This window comes from Garra rufa, chromosome 2 (genome assembly GCF_049309525.1).
Source record: "Garra rufa chromosome 2, GarRuf1.0, whole genome shotgun sequence".
NCBI lineage: Eukaryota > Metazoa > Chordata > Actinopteri > Cypriniformes > Cyprinidae > Garra > Garra rufa.
In genome coordinates, this window is record NC_133362.1 from 48,136,298 (window position 1) to 48,153,969 (window position 17,672).

Here is a 17,672-nt window from a genome sequence, read left to right on the forward strand (position 1 = left end):
AACACAAAGTAAGCTGCAATGCTTCTAAAATAAGCTGCAAAACACTTGTGACTTTTTATGGGTGAAATACGACCTGGACTTGTTTGTGAAATTTATTCCCACATTGCTTGGAAAGCTTGATTCATATTTAAAATGATGCATTTGTGTTTTCTCAGCTGTTCATGTGCTGCAGGCTTTGAAGGTCCCACATGCGACATTGACACAGACGAGTGTAAAGATAATGACTGTCAGAACGGAGCAACCTGCATAGACGGGATCAACAATTACACCTGTTTATGTGCCCCTTTTTACACAGGTACACATGTTACCACTTACTAAACAAGTACACCTGTGTTATTTTTTAAATCACTTTAACTGCACTTTATTTGATAGTCCACTTTAGACATTCTACTAACTACAAGTAAATTACTATACTAACTACATGCAACCACATGTCAACTGTTATGCTTAGGAAAGCAGATACTCTAATGACTGTTAGTTGACATGTAGTTGTAAAGTTACTTATACAGCAGTGTTGTTTTTGACAACCATCTTAGATTTAGTCTTAGTCTTAGTCTTTTGGACTAAAATGGTTATTAGTTTTAGTCAAATTTTAGTCACTTCTATATGTGATAGTTTTAGTCCAATTTTAGTCGACGAAAAGTCAAGAAGGTTTTAGTCTAGTTTTAGTCGACGAAAAGTCAAAAAGGTTTTAGTCTAGTTTTAGTCGACGAAAAGTCAAAAAGGTTTTAGTCTAGTTTTAGTCAATAAACTGGGGGAAAAGTAGTCTTTTAACAAATTAATGTAGGTCAGTAAGTATTTTGCTGTTGGGTAGTGTCACTTATAAGTTCTGAAAATAGCAAATCTATAGGCTAATTCAACACAATGTGAGCTTCCGGATCGACTATTTTTTTTACCAATAATTACAATAATGAAGGAATGTTTTACAACATAAAAGACAAACAAGGATGGAATGCTAAAACGGCTTGCCATACTAGTATAGCAAAGAGCATTTAATGCTAAAACGGCTTGCCATAGCGGCAGGTACTTTTTTCGGTTTTAATTGGCATGCACAATAAGCAGAAATGTCATGCATTTTAAACGTCTGACGGACCACCTACTAACATTTTCATCTATTCTCGTCTCGTCAACGAAAACTCACACACGTCTCGTCATGTTTTAGTCATCAACGAGCCGTTTTTATCTCGTCATCGTCTCGTTTTCGTCATGGAAAAAAGTGGCGTCAACGAAAACAACACTGTTATACAGTTGAAGTCAAAAGTTTACATACACCTTGCAGAATCTGCTAAATATTCATTATTTTAACAAAATAAGAGAGATCATACAAAATGCATGTTATTTTTTATTTAGTACTGACCTGAATATTTCACTTTTTTTTTTTTTTTTTTTTTGTTTAGTGATAGTTGTTCAGTTGATAGTTGATAGACAAGTCCCTTGTTTGTCCTGAACAGTTAAACTGCCTGCTGTTCTTCAGAAAAATCCTTCAGCTCCCACAAATTCTTTGGTTTTTCAGCATTTGTGTATTTGACCCCTTTCCAACAATGACTGTATGATTTTGAGATCCATCTTTTCACACTGAGGACAACTGAGGGACTCATATGCAACTATTACAGAAGGTTCAAACACTCACTGATGCTCCAGAAGGAAAAACCACGCATTAAGAGCTGGGGTGAAAACTTTTAAAATTTGAAGATCAGGGTAAATTTAACTTATTTTGTCATCTGGGGAACATGTAAGTATCTTCTATAGCTTCAAACTGCAGTATTAAAATAAGATTTTAGGCAAAATAACAAAAATCTACACATCTTCATTATGTTCAAAAGTTTTCACCCCCGGCTCTTAATGCATGTTTTTTCCTTCTGGAGCATAAGTGAGCGTTTGAACCTTCTGTAATAGTTGCATATGAGTCCCTCAGTTGTCCTCAGTGTGAAAAGATGGATCTCAAAATCATACAGTCATTGTTGGAAAGGGTTCAAGCACACAAAAATGCTGGAAAACCCAAGAATTTGTGGGAGCTGAAGATTTTTCTGAAGAACAGCAGACAGTTTAACTGTTTACAAACAAGGGACTCATGAACAACTATCACTAAACACACAGCTGTGGATCATTCAGTTAACAACACACAGTATTAAGAATCAAGTGTATGTAAACTTTTGAACAGGGTCATTTTTATAAATTCAACCATGTTTTCTGTTGTGGACTATGTGTAAACATCTTTCACGTGAAATATCTTATTCAGGTCAGTACTAAATTTAAAAAAACACGCATTTTGTATTCTAGTAAAATAACATTTTGCAGATTCTGAAAGGCAGATGTAAAAGTTTGACCTCAACTGTGGTTAGTAGAAGGTCTAAAGTGATTAGGATTAGGGGTAGGTTCAGGGTTAATACCTAGTTATTGCCCAGTTATTCACTATAATCACTATAATAAGTACATAGCATGTACAACAGGACTGAAAAAATACTACCCAATTTTCTTTTGTCTCTTGTAAGCACATCATTATTACCCCAGACTTACAGATTGCACTGTTTGCGTTTGTGTGTGTATAGGGGAGATGTGTGAGGATCTGGAGGACATGTGTTCTTCTGCTCGCAGTCCCTGCAAACACCAATCTACCTGCTTCATCACCGTCACTGGACCGAAGTAACCACATCTCCTTTGACCTAGCAGCCAAATAACAGCCTTTTTATTAACCAAATGATTAAATCTTTACAAAGAGCTCTATAACGGTTGCATACTTGTGTGTTTGATTTAGGTGTATATGCGCACCTGGATATGTGGGTGACGACTGCAGTGTGAACTATGACGACTGTAAGGACCACAGGTGTCAGAATGGGGCACGGTGTGTGGACGAGGTTAACGGATACGCCTGCGTTTGCCCCAAGGGCTACAGGTCAGTCCTATACACCATTATCTTTACATTTTAACACCTGTGGAGTGAACCCCAGGTCATCAGTGATATTTTTGATAGACTGAAATGTCTAATGTCAGTGTATTTTTTGCAACTGGTTTATATTTACAATTAACTAAAGACATTTTGCCAACCGGTGACCAATTTTTTTTTTAAATCACACACTTCCACATCACACAACTTGGAGTTTCTTGTGACGTAAGTAGAAAGTACTTGTTATCCAGGTAGAGATACTGTGGAGTGTGGCATTCAGGGACATTCGGGGAGATTGCCCTGTCACCTCTCATTACTGTCAGACAGCACTTCAGCACACTTTTAATTCTGGAGGGATTTTATCTGACTCAATATGTGAAGAAGTTAAGGATTTGTTATGTGTGTTGACGTGGATCCATACGCTGGAGTGCACTTTTCATGTTACTCATGCATCTCCGTAGGATGAATGGCTTTTGATGTGGTATTCCCCCTTCATATGTCATCTTAGATAAAAGTTGTCTCAGTTGAGTGTTTGAGCAAAAGCTCACATTTCTCTTACCGTTTTCGCACACACCATTATAACATTTCCAAAATATACAGATTAAGATCATTTGGAAGCTAATTTAAACTATCAGTGGGAAATATTCATTACATACAGTTCTGAAAATTTATGAAAGTTTATTTATTTTTTATTTAAAGGAGAAGTTCACTTCCAGAATAATAATTCACAGAATGTACTCACCCCCTTGTCATCCAAGATGTTCATATCTTTCTTTCTTCAGTCATAAAGAAATTGTTTTTTGAGGAAAACATTTTAGGATTTTTCTCCATATAGTGGACTTCTATGGTGCCCCGAATTTGAACTTCCAAAATGCAGTTTTAGAGCAGCTTCAAACGATCCCAGATGAAGAATCCCGAGGAAGAAATGTCTTATCTAGCGAAACGATTGGTTATTTAAAAAAAAAAAAAAATACAATTTCTATACTTTTTAACCTCCCATGCTTGTCTTGTCTTGCTCTGCCTGAACTCTGTATATTCCGGTTCAAGACAGTTAGGGTATGTGGAAAAACTCTTTTGTTTCTTGTTTGTTAAGGGTGTTTTATCTTCTTTGCATGTTCACCTTGCAAACACTGGGTCGGTACTTCTGTAGCGATGTAGGATGATGTTGAAATGATTTTTGAAGTTGAGGGAGAAAATGAGATGGGAGTTTTTTTTAACTGTTTTGAACCAAATAATTACAATTACTTATAAACATTTTAATTCTTAGAAAAAAATAACCAATCGTTTTGCTAGATAAGACCCTTCTTTCTCAGCTGGGATCATTTGAAGCTGCATTTAAACTGCATTTAGGAAGTAAAAAAAAAATGAAATGTTTACCTCAAAAAATAATTTCTTTACGACTGATAAAAGAACGACATGAACATCTTGGATGAGAAGGGGGTGAGTGCATTATTTGTAAATTTTTGTCTTACTACTTCACAACAGTCTAAGGACCACTAAACAAGAAACAAGCTGTTGTGACTTAAAGATCAGATCAAATTTTACACCAAATTCATGCAGAACGATTAGGTAAAAATTTCTGACCAGCAAAAGCGATAGATCTGTTAAGCAATATATTGTGAGAGGGTCATGTGTCATCGCGTCCCAAATGATTCAAAATAATAAACCACAAAGTTAACAAAGCGATGGACTCCATTGTGCTGAGCAAGAGTGCTTCTTTTCCTGGGGTGTGTTTCCTGAAAGAAACTATGGTTGCAAGTTCTGTCATTAAAAATAGTTCAATAGCTAACAATGCTTTTGGAAAATGCACCCCCTTGTGACTTCAAAACAGTTGCATCATAATGAAGTAAGTGTGCTTGGCCCAAAACTTAAAGTACAGCGTGAGTGCATGCCATGGAGGAAGTGGGGAGGGGGCAAAGTCGCGCTCGTGCTCAGTTCAAGGCAACCGTGTCTAGTGTGAATACACCCTTATAGTGTACTGCCTTATTCACATGCACATTAAGAAGTCATTTATTTACTGAACTTTGAATAATGCAATGAAATAAATGATCTCCTTTCAGGCATTGTACAAATAGACAAAAATGTGCAGCTTTGGGAGTTGTTCCAGGACCAGAGTTGAGAAACACTTAGGTCACTCAGGTCTTGGATCACTCTACCAATGAGCTAATCTGGAATCGGGTGTGTCAAATAATCAACTTTGGGGTTCCTCCAGTACCAGGACTGAGAAACACTGGCCGTGGGATTTTTTCAGCAGATGTCACAATACAGAAGTTGAAACAAGCTCACAAAGTTGCTGAGAACCACCTAGTAATTACTTGTAATGAAGTCAATTTAGAATAAAGTTTCTTTTAAATGCAGAATTTTGTTTAGACTCTCATTCCTGAGCCAAGAGAGAAGTCTGCTAATACTTTTTAATAATGTATTATACATTATTATACAAATATTGCCAGACGGAGTTTGCAGAGTTTAATATGCATTAACATAATTTCAGGCCCCCCTTGTATCACCATCTTACTGTCATGGAGTGACAGTGACCCTGGGAACTGTGTTGTCCAAATCTTTAGCACTAGGAAAATTGGTTCCAGGTAATATACCGGACAAGGAGCGTTCCATCCCAATAGAAGGTAGGCTGCCAGGAAATCCAAAAAGATTGTGAGAGGGAACTGGGAATGTTTGGTGAAGGCTCTTGTCCATAGGTGTTATTACTTTTTTCCTGAGGGAGGCTGGAGACATGGAGTCTGAGTGGACATGTTGGTAGACACAGGTGGTGATGAAGGCTATCAATCTGAAGGAGGAGTGTTTTACCATGTAGGGCGATTCGACTGACTGGTGTCAGCCAGTAGTTGTAGAAGCAAAAACGTAGGTATGGGAGGAGCTCAAAGAAGCCATCGCAAAGTACTTTTGGTCAGCCTCAAAAAGGCTGTGGCAAACCATCAGACAGCTTAGGCAGGGGAGGCATGGTCTGGTCCAGGATATTATTTACTAGGATCAGGAACTCCTGAGATATTGTCTGGAGGTGGAAAGAACACTTTAAGGAGCTTCTGGACCCGCAGTAAATGCCTTAAATGCCTTGAAAAAAAGGAGCAAGGCTGGGCAACTTTGTTCCTGCAGGGCCACTGTCCTGCAGTATTTACCTCCAACACCAGTTAAGTACACCTGAACAAGCTAATCAATGTATTCAAGATCACTAGAGAGTTACAGGCAGGTGTTTAATTAGGGTTGGAGGACAGTGGCCTTTCAGGATCGAAGTTGCCCAGCCCTGATGTATGGGGATCGGGAGCAGCACTTAAGGATTGGCAGATGGGTGTGGTCATTCAATATCACTAAGCCTATGCCAGCAATGAAAATACCTTGGATAGAAGAGGAACAATGCAGCACTTGGAAGAGTGTGGATCAACTTTCCTAGAGGGGGCATGAGATTTTGCTTAGGGAAAAAAAGGAAAGGAAAGAACATGACATGTGGCCAAGTATGGTGACCCATACTCGGAATTTGTTCTCTGCACTTAACCCATCCAAGTGCACACACACAGTAGTGAACACATACACCATGAACACACACCCGGAGCAGTGGGCAGCAAGTGCTACGGCGCCCGGGGAGCAGTTGGGGATTCGGTGCCTTGCTCAAGGGACTCACCTCAGTCGTGGTATTGAGGGTGGAGAGAGCGCTGTACATTCACTCCCCCCACCTACAATCCCTGCCGGACCTGTGACTCGAACCCGCAACCTTCGGTTTACAAGTCTGGCCACCATTAGACCACGACTGCCCCGCTTATGCAGTATACAAGTGTTTTGTTGACTTTAAAAAGGTCTATGTCTGCATTACCCAGGGTCTTTGTGACAGGTACTATGGGAGTATAGGGCACTGGAGCTGACAACTGGTCCCTATACAACTGGTGCAAGACATTTGTCTGCATTTTCAATATTAAGTCAAGTTTGTTCCCAGGGAGTGTTGGATTCCACCAAGGCTGTCCTGTTATCACCTATGCCATTTGTGATATTTATGGACAGGATTTCACGGAACAGCAGAGGAATGGAGTGTTTCCAGGTGTGGACCTCAGGGTAGCATTTATTAATTGTGACTTTAAGTGCACACTTAGGCTGATGATACATTGGGCAACTGTTTTGAGCAGTGTTGCTTAAGCACTTTCCCATTGAGAATGGGTAACAAATTTTAATCTGGATTATTTAGATCGGTCGTGGGCCCTGAGTCTCACCTGGTTGACGGCAACATTGTCCAAAGTGTCCATGTATCATCAGCCTTAGACTGTGGGATTAGGGTCTGTGCCTTCATATCTGAGCCCATGATTCTCAATCAGGAAAAGATGTATTGTCCTCTTTGAATGGGGAATAAGTTGTTTCTGCTTGAGACTGGCAGGTGGATCAAGGCAGCGGCAGCAGTAATGCTGTCATTATACCGGGCTATAGTGATGAAGAGCAGGCTGAGTATGCAGGCAGTGCTTTCAAGGTTGTGGATACAACAGCTGAAATTAGTCATTTTTGGTCCTGGTTTGTTTTAAGCGAGTGTGTATTTGCTGTTTTCAATGCACATGACTATTATGTTAGATTATTTGGTGATGACACTGTGGGTCTTTTTTGTGCCTGCTTCAAGTGTCTAGGCTATTCAGAACTTCTCCCTATAACAACTTGTAGGGTTTCAATGGTGTTTTTATGTGCTGTCATCATTAAGATATTGTTTGTCTGCCATTATATACAACAGCAATTCAGACCTTGCAGTGGAAAGACCAACACAATTGCAGTGTGTGCCTCTTTTCATGCAGTCTCTCTTATAGATGCTCACTCCAGCAAAAGAACTTGCATGAAAGACAAAATCCCACTTAGATTTGAGATTATCAAAAGTGATCTGAAATATTTTGTCTGCAGTGGACAGCTTTGTGAAGTCCCGTCTACTCCACGCTCTCTCTGCGACCTGGCTGACTGTCAAAACAATGCCCCCTGTGTGGAGCGAGGGGGCCATGCACTGTGTCAGTGCCTGGAAGGGTTTGGTGGACCACGCTGTGAAAAGTTGGTCAGTGTCAACTTTGTGGACCGAGACTCCTACCTGCTGCTGAGTGACCTGAAGAACTGGCCTCAGGCTAACATCACGCTACAGGTATTCAACAAAGTCCAAGCTTTAAACCAGGGTCACCAGACTCAGTCCTGGAGGGCCGGTGTCCTACAGAATTGAGCTCCAACCCTAATTAAACACACCCGAAGCAGCTAATCAAGGTCTTACTAAGTATACTTGAAACTTCCAGACAGGTGTGTTAAAGCAAGTTGGAGCTAAACTCTGCAGAACACCGGCCCCCCAGGACCAAGTTTGATGACCTTTGCTTTAAACAAACAGAACGAAGTTTGTCAGTGTTATTGTATAATATCTTTCATATGGCTTGCAGAATACAGAACTAGTAAATTGTAAGTAAGAGGCACTTTATAACAGGTAAACAGTGCAGCGATAAAGTCCATTTCTTGGCAATGGCGAACTAGGTGGTCACTGCGGTGAGATTGATTCTGTTCATTTACTGATAATGGATCTATTTTGGTTCTGTTCTCAGGTGTCTACAGCAGAAGACAATGGCATTCTTCTGTACAATGGGGACAATGACCACATTGCTATGGAGCTTCATGAAGGTCATGTTAAAGTCAGCTACGACCCTGGCAGCCAACCAAGTCATGCAATCTACAGGTAATCTGGAGTTTTAAGCTGTGTTTTTTAAACAAATTGAATGTTGGCATGCAGGGACATCTTCTTAATTAAGAAGATGACAGATACTACATTTCATTTTCAAAAGATCAGTCATTTTGCATTTCCCACTCAATACATTTTAAATTTCACATCAGATATCTTTCATGTTTGTTTTACGCAGTACTGAGACCATCAATGATGGTCAGTTCCACACTGTAGAACTGGTGACCTTTGACCAGATGGTGAACCTTTCCATAGATGGTGGTATCCCAACAACCATGGACAGCTTTGGTAAAGTGCAGCCCTTGAGAGGAGAAGCTCCACTATATGTGGGAGGTAGGAGTGCACCATGAATATCTGCCTCCATCACAGCTACTATAATTGTACAAAACTGTCAATCACTATTGTGCACTCATGAACCCACTAGAAACGACACATGTAAATGTGATTCATGTAAATGCTTCATGTAAATTTTCTTGTTGAATTAGGCATGCCGGTCAGCGTCCACCCCACAGCTCCCCGCATCTGGCAGATACAGAACGGTTCCAGTTTTCACGGCTGTATTCAGAACCTTTACATCAATAATGAGCTACAAGACTTCACCAAGACCCAGATGAAACCTGGTGTGGTGCCCGGATGTGAGCCCTGTCGAAAGATATACTGCCTCCATGGCATTTGCCAGCCCAACACCGCCACAGGCCCCGTATGCCACTGCCAGCCTGGATGGAGTGGGCAACACTGCGACCAGCCTTTGGCGAACCCCTGCATGGGCAGCAAGTCAGTCAAATTCTTTAAGTGAAATATGCAGATCGGACCGAGGCTCAACAAGTAATGCTCTAATTCCTTCATTCATTTTACACAGGTGTGTCCATGGGAGATGTATTCCAATGGACGTGCAGTCGTACCGCTGTGAATGCCAGGAGGGTTTTCACGGTGCCCTGTGCAACCAGCAGGAAGAGCTCTTCAATCCATGCAGAAAGCTACAATGCAAACATGGTCACTGTCAGATATCTGACACAGGAGATGCCTACTGTCACTGCGAAGTAGGCTACACTGGAGAGTTTTGTGACAAGGGTAAGAAAACATGAGCACAACCCGTTGGGCGTATGGTCATTGTCAATGCTACAATGAGGGAAAAATGATTTGGTCGCACGCTGATTTTGTACGTTTGCCCACTGACAAAAAAATTATTCATCTATAGTTTAATGGTAGGTTTATTTTAACAGTGAGAGACAGAATAACAACAAAAAATCCAGAAAAATGCATTTCAAAAAATGTTAATGCGTGAAATAAGTGAGGAATCAGCCCAGAACTACACATGAGGATCTTGTCAATGATCTCAAGGCAACTGGGACCATAGTCACCAAGAAAGTCTTGCAGCACCTGCAAGGTTCCCCCTGCTCAAGAAAGCACATATACAGGCCCATCTGAAGTTTGCCAATGAACTGAATGATTCAGAGGAGAACTGTGTGAAAGTGTTGTGGTCAGATGAGATCTGTTTGGCATCAACTCGCCATGTTTGTAGGAGGAAGAATGGTGCCTATGACCCCAAGAACACCATGCCCGCCAAATATGGAGATGGAAACATTATGCGTTGAGGGTGTTTTTCTGCTAAGAGGACAGGACAACTGCACTGCATCAAAATGACGATGAACGGGGTCTTGTGCCGTCAAATCTTGGGTGAGAAACTCCTTCCTTGAGCCAAGGCATTGAAAATGGGTTGTGGGTGGGTATTCCAGCATGACAGTGACTCAAAACACACGGCCAAGGCAGCAAAGGAGTGGCTCAAGAAGAAGCACATTTAGGTCCTAAAGTAGCCAGTCTCCAGATCTTAATCCCATAGAAAATGTGTGGAGGGAGCTGAAGGTTCGAGTTGCCAAACATCAGCCTTGAAAGCTTAATTACTTGGAGAGGATCTGCAAAGAGGAGTGGGACAAAATCCCTCCTGAGATGTGGACAACTACAAGAAATGTCTGACCGCTGTGATTGCCAACAAGGGTTTTGACACCAAGTACTAACTCATGTTTTGCAAAGGGGTCAAATACTTATTTCACTCATTAAAATACAAATCAATTTATAACTTTTTTGAAATGCATTTTTCTGGATTCTCACTGTTCAGATAAACCTACCATTAAAATAATAGACTGAGCAGGGGATCAAATATTTCTTTGAATTAGTCTATATGCGATTTGATTAGTAATTGTCCACTCTCAATCTGACGTTTGTTTTAGAGTCTGAGTGCCATGGAGAGGCGGTGCGGGACTTCTACCAGGTCCAGCGTGGTTACGCCATCTGTCAGACCACTCGTATGGTGTCGTGGGTGGAGTGCAGTGGTACCTGCGACACCGGCTCCTGCTGCGCCAGTCAAAGGATGAAACGCAGGAAATACACTTTCGAGTGCAGCGATGGCACATCCTTCAGCGAGGAGGTTGAAAAGACCATCAAGTGCGGCTGCGTGGGGTGCATGTAGAACACAACCACTAGCATCACCACCTCATCAGTCTGACAGAACCGCAGAAAGAGCCATCACAAAAAGTCAACAGAAGTAGATATCATCTTTCATTGGGTATACAGAGACATACCCTACCCCCACCACTCCAACCCCTTACCCTTTATATTTCCACTACAGCCTGAAATTTGAACCCCTTTTTGTCCTTTCGTAAGGTCTCAGAAAGGTAAAATAACACCAACTCTGCTGAGAGGAAGGCGAGCGAGGCGGCCCCTGGCTTGTTTCAGCCCAAAAGCAGGACAGTAGTCACGTCTTAGAAGAAAATGATGGTCTTTTTGACTCTCTCTCTGCAGTGCAGGACGTGTATTTGAGCACATAAGGCTCCGTAATGGTGATGGAAGGAACATCCACATTTCCACCATGCCTGAAAAAAACTTTATGTATGATATATCTGTGTGGACAAATACATCCTCGGAGACATGCTGGTAAAATAAAACGTGTGAAACAAGATGTGCATGGAACGCCATGCTGTCTTACCAGATATTTCCGGTCGTTTTGTGTTATGGGTGGCACACGGGACTCTTCCATGTGTCCCAAATCCACTGCAAATATGACATCATTAATAAACTACATGGGGGCCAAAAATAGCCAGCAGCCTTCCATGTGAACGTGTGAAGAGATCTGCGAAGCTCCTGGTGCCATAACATAGAGTTCCGTTGTCGGAGGGGAGCTTCTTCACAATATTTCGACTTCCGATAGGTCGAGCAAAAGGATCCATTCGATCTATTCCATATAGTGTTTGTCATTCCATTACCTCAAACAGAGAACTGTAAGGGAGAGCCGAAATCAAGCGCTAGGTAGATCTCATCGCACCGTTTTCTAAGATGCATGCTCATTGTCATGTGATGTCTGGATTGTGGTTAATATTAGTACTGCTGAGCAGAAAATAGAACATCGCTTATCGAAACACTGCTAAATATGCAACGCCACTGCAGTTTTTCTGTCGGTCAGTGTTGAAACTGTTTGAGGGGTACAATATGACTATGGGTTATGACCACAACACTGTACACACCTCTTAGAAGTGACAATTGTCCCGTCTCCCGCTGACGCAACAGTAACGATTTCCCAGATTCCAACACGTTCTCTTTTTGACTCCTACAGTATTACCTCTGCAAGCTACTGCGTTCATGAAGGTTTGTTGCAAATTGCCATGAACATCGTCCTAGAATTAAAACCCAAATAAGTGCAGTTTGGCTTATTTCATTTGATTTTGGTGGGTGTTTGTTTTCGCTTTGATTTCCTTTTCCTAACTCCCTAGACCTTGACTTTATACAGAAAAGCTTAACAGATTCTAATATATATTTGTATTTCATTTTGGTATAGTATTTTTATATGTTAAAGAATACATTTGTGTTTTCGGGATTTTACTATCAAACGGCAGTGTGAAATTTGGTGACTTCTGGTGTTTTATTCGGTCATTTAATTCACTTTGCTTACACAGGCTGCAGTGGTTTGAAACTGGCCAAAAGCATAGATAATTATTAGCCTATTAGCCTTATTGTAATAGGAGCCAGTGGCGATTGTTTTGGAAGGGTTTTTTTTTTTTTTCAATAATATTGTAAATGTTGTCTTCCATGTGAATACCACATTTAATTCATTTCAAATATCTTTGTGATTGATTTTGTAATTATTTATTTTAAGGCCTTTCCAGATAGAAAGCTGAAATTTCATTTATGAGTATGCTGATTCTGAGTTGTGAATAAAGCCAAGAGGAAAAAGAGGTCATTGAGAAATAAAGGTAGTTAGCATCCAGTCCTCACATGAAAGAGCGAGTCGATAGCCCCAGAAGCTTACTATTTGAGAACAACTCGCAGTAATTTAATCCTCCATGCATTCATTGTACCACATGGTTGGTTTCTCCAGAATGTCAAGCTGTTTTGTTACACTTTCGTGGATACTTATTGCTCTTATTGTACATTGAGGTACTGGGAACTAAAGTTCATGTCAATGTCATTGCTTCAGTGCTGACGAATCATTGGAAAGGGTTACAGACTTTTTCTGTAGATTTCATGGGTCTGAGCTAACCTTGTGCCAGTCACAGCCATCGCATCATGAACTCGAGAACCTTTATTGTGAAAGATACTGTCGCTGTTGCATATAGAACATTTAAGAGCTCTTGCTGTTTATTCTTCTGATGTTACGTTGATAGATACATTGACTAACTGCAGTTACTCCGAATGTAAGTAGCGCCACCAAAATGTTTACTGAACTTCCTCCTTTTTCATTCATTAAAATGTGTGATTATATGAGTGTCTTTGTCTGCTTTATCAAAACCACAAACCTGTTTAAGCAGCAAAATATTTGGTTCTTGGAGCATTTGGTCCAGCCAAACAAATCTGGTTGTTACTGGAGAGGTAAGAAGAAAAGAACACTTAATTACTGAATTTATAACTGATAAAGTGGTGACCTACACTGCTCTTCTTTCCTGGATTAACAGAGATCAAATCATTTCACTGATTCCTGCAGAGTTAGGCTCCAACTTGCATCGACACACCTGCTGGGAAGTTTCTAGTATGCCTAGTAAGATCTTAGAGCTGGAGTTTCACTGCAAAAAATGCTTTTCTAGCTTAGATTTTTTTTTTCTTGTTTCCAGCCAAAATATCTAAAAATTCTTAAATTAAGAAGGATTTTCTAGACGAGTAAAAATGACTTTCTTGTTTTAAGAAAAAACAAGTCAAAAGTAAGTGAGTTATATCAAACAGAAAACAAGATTATTTTGCTTGTTTCAAGCAAAAATGCACTTAATTTTGACTTTTTTTTCTGAAAACAAGACAATAATTTTTACTCATCTAGAAAATCCTTCTTGATTTAAGAATTTTTAGATATTTTGGCTGGAAACAAGTCAAAAAATCTAAGCTAGAAAAGCAACAGTGTTGGGCATCCTTGGTCCAGACTACCACACCACCCTTACCAAAAAGAAGTATACTTCAAGTTTATTTATAGTTCAAGTATATTTTAAGTATACTTTATGTAGTAATTATATCCTTGAGACTAAATTGGCCCACTTTCTAGTATATAAAAGTATACTTTTAAGTACAACAGTAGTATATAGGTATATTGATAGTTTACTAATGAAATACTTTTCTAGGCATTTTTAGTACACTTTGAAGTATAGTCTCAGTAAACTACATTACATTTACATTTACATTACTACTACTACTACATTACTACTACTACTAGTTTAGTAGTTTTATACTGCAAGTATACTCGTTTTCTTTAAGTGAACTTTACATCATACTTTAAGTATACTACTATGTCCCTATTTAGGTATTAAGTTGTATATATTTTGTTGAATATCTGAACATACAAAACATCAAAAGAAAGAACAGGGTATCTGCTTGTAAACAAAAGCATTTTATTCTAACTTCATGCATTCTTTTTTATAAACACTTGAATGTGGGTAAGTTTCATAATAAATAAACAACATTTGATACTATTGATGATAATCAAAACATAGATGGAGTTGATCAACACCCCAAAGCTTGACAGTCATTATTACCTCTTCATGGGTCGACATTTTATTCCATAACGTTACACAGTTTTCCATATCTATGGTTTTGATGCTGACAATTGTGTTAGATTACATGTGGAAGCATCTGTTGTTTGGGTTTCTTCTTCACTGTTTTGGAAATTCTGTTCAGAAGATGTGTAATAGAGACCCTAGAGTATAACAATGAAAACACGGATTCTCAGAGCATATATTTAGACTTTTTCTAAGTACAAGCCAAGTATACTTAAATGTCATTTTAAGTATATTTCTGAGAAGTATACAAAGCACATTTCTGAGAAATACATAAAAAAAACAAAGTATTCTTTCCTATTTTTTTTTTTGTCAAAAAGGAAGTATACTAATAGCACACTTGAATAAACTTCTTTTTCATAAGGGCACTCACTGCTGCTCTCATCATGTATTTACTTAAAGTCAGTGTAAAGCAATAATAAATATTGTTAAATGTGTTGAATTTGTCACACCACAGAAAAATGTGTTATAAACCACCCAGCCAAATTTGAATGACCAAAAAACTGCCAGGTAAATAAAATGAGGTATCAAAATCTTGAAAACAAGCAGTATTCTCTGCTTTTCAAATGCTGGCGTCTACTTTTGGTGCTGAAACCACGCCCACTCGCTTCTCTGAACTGTCAAATACCGCTACAACCAGAATGGATGCTCCCTATAGCCAGTTTTATCAGACACACTGGCCCGAAGTTAACTCATGGTCTTTTTTTTTGTTGTTGTTGTTTTTTTAATCGATCTGTCTAGTGGTGCTTGTGAACACAGCTCTGCTTTGTGTACACCCATAAAACGGCAAACCTCTATTTCTGCCGCTTCAAAAGCACCTCCTGCTGGCAGAGAATGAATTTTCTCTGTTTGCTGCACAAATCAGACAGGCTGACTGAAAATGCAGTGTTGTAAATATAAACCGGTACATATACAGTTGTGTTCAAAATAATAGCATTGGGAAAACTGCACATTCTATTCTAAATCAAAAATATGTATCAAATTTGTCATTATTTTACAGAAAGTGAAGAAAAAGGAATATAAAGAAAAATTCACACACAGTAATTGTTGACTTTGTTAAAAAAAATAGCACTGTAAAATAAAAAATTCTTGAAGATTAAACTTTCTTGTGAATCACTAAACTCATATTTAGTTGTATAACCATGGGTTCTGAGAACTGCTTCACATCTGTGTTGCACAGAGCCGACCAACTTCTGGTACCTGTGAACAGGTATTCTAGCCCAGAACCATTACACTAAATGCCACAATTCCTCTGCATTTCTTGGTTTTGCCTCAGAAACAGCATTTTTGATGTCACTCCACAAGTTTTCTATTGGATTAAGGATTGGACTGGCCACTCCATAACATTGTTGGTCTGGAACCAAAATGCTGCTTGCTTAATGGGGATAAGTGAATTTCAGCCCTCAGGCGCGGACAGGACGACAGCGCGTAAGTGACTACTTAAATTCTGTAGTTTAAATAGGCGGTTGTTACATTTGTTGCTGCTAGAGAATCACGTCCTTGTTTTATAACTATTTGACTTATTTGTTTCTATTTGCATTTTGTTGCTGCTAGACATTATTTATTCGTTTCTGTTTATTTGTTTTCCTGGTGATTTCGTTGTAAACTGTAGTTCTGATTGCTCTCATTCTAATTGAAATACTGAGTGGACGGCCAAGGGAAGCTTTTGTTTGTGAGAATAGGGAATAGGGCAACTTGACCTCTTTGAGTATCCTGAGGTACTCAGACTGATCCATGATCCCTGGAATGCAATAAATAGCCCCAACAGTATAGTATGAGAAACATCCCCATATCATGATTCTTGCGCCATCGAGCTTCACAGTGTACTGTGGCTTGAATTCAGTGTTTAGGGGTCATCTGACAAACTGTCTGTGACCCCTAAACCCACAAAGAACAATCTTGCTTTCATCAGTCCACAAAATATTGCACCATTTCTCTTTAGGCCAGTCAATGTGTTCTTTGGCAAATTGTAACCTCTTCAGCATGTGTCGTTATTTCAACAATGGGACTTTGCAGAGGCTTCTTGCCGATAGCTTGGCTTCATATAGGCGTCTTCTAATTGTTACAGTACTCACAGGTAAATTAAGACTTTATTTGATCACCCTGGAGCTGATTATTGGCTAAGTCCTTGCCATTTTGGCTATTCTTCGATCCATTCGAATAGTAGTTTTTTAATTTTCTTCCACGTCTTTCTTGTTTTGGTTGCCATTTTGAAGCATTTGATATAATTTTAGCTGAGCTGCCTATCAATTTCTGCACTTCTTAACATGTTTTTCCATCTACTTAATTTTTTAATCAAAGTACGCTGTTCTCAGATTTTCAGAGAGAAATGCACAGTACATTTGCTGCCTTCATCCTTAAATAAGGGCCACTTAAAAAAAATAATAATAATAATAAAATAAAATAAAAAAATAAGGGCCACTTGTTTGTCACCAGTTTTTTCACAGAATGAGTTACCTCTCTAACTGAACTCCACACTGCTATTTTGAACATGCCCTTTTCAATTACACAGAATCGGCAGCATGCATATCATGACTGTTGGGTCTGTTGGTTTTCTATTACTCTACTATATCTACTAGTAAAATATTTGCCATGTAGAAATATAATTTCTACCAAACACAGTGACTGATCTGGTTAGTGATGTTAGACTGCTATTATTTTGAACACAACTGTATATATATATTTCCCGGGAAAAGTGCCGCCACATATTCAGTGTAAGTCTGTAGAAAAGACCCGACACAAGCCATTATAAATTAATAGGTTTCAAAGTGGAGCGCATTCCACCATAAGTCTACCAGAAGTTAAATTTAAGTTTAGTTAAGCATTATGTTGTTGCTGTCTATAGCAGCTTAAATTAGGGAGCTGTTTTGTAAATTGTAGCAACCAGGTAATATGCATTTACATTATGAAAGCAATTAAAAGTAATGCCAGTCTCGCAGTTGAACCACTGATGCTAATGCGCTCTAGTTATTAGGTGCGTTCGACTTGTAGCGGCACTGCACAGACTAATCAGTGCCCAACCCTGTTCCTGGAGATCTACCTACCTGCAGACTTTAGGTTCAGCCCTGCTCCAACA

At 39.4% G+C, this 17,672-nt stretch overlaps 1 protein-coding gene across 1 annotated transcript in view; it reads left to right on the top strand.

Annotated features, from left to right (window-relative positions):
* The window catches only part of slit1a (slit homolog 1a (Drosophila)), a 117,403-nt gene extending 104,081 nt beyond the window's left edge, over positions 1 to 13,322 (top strand). Inside the window, exons 29-37 of the mRNA XM_073834318.1 lie at positions 156 to 295; positions 2,550 to 2,643; positions 2,756 to 2,893; positions 7,766 to 7,994; positions 8,437 to 8,567; positions 8,749 to 8,903; positions 9,056 to 9,344; positions 9,430 to 9,641; positions 10,799 to 13,322. Coding sequence (XP_073690419.1) covers positions 156 to 295; positions 2,550 to 2,643; positions 2,756 to 2,893; positions 7,766 to 7,994; positions 8,437 to 8,567; positions 8,749 to 8,903; positions 9,056 to 9,344; positions 9,430 to 9,641; positions 10,799 to 11,037 — 1,627 coding nt within the window. The 3' untranslated portion in view covers positions 11,038 to 13,322. The remainder of the gene's footprint in view (positions 1 to 155; positions 296 to 2,549; positions 2,644 to 2,755; positions 2,894 to 7,765; positions 7,995 to 8,436; positions 8,568 to 8,748; positions 8,904 to 9,055; positions 9,345 to 9,429; positions 9,642 to 10,798) is intronic.
* Positions 13,323 to 17,672: the final 4,350 nt, after the last annotated feature.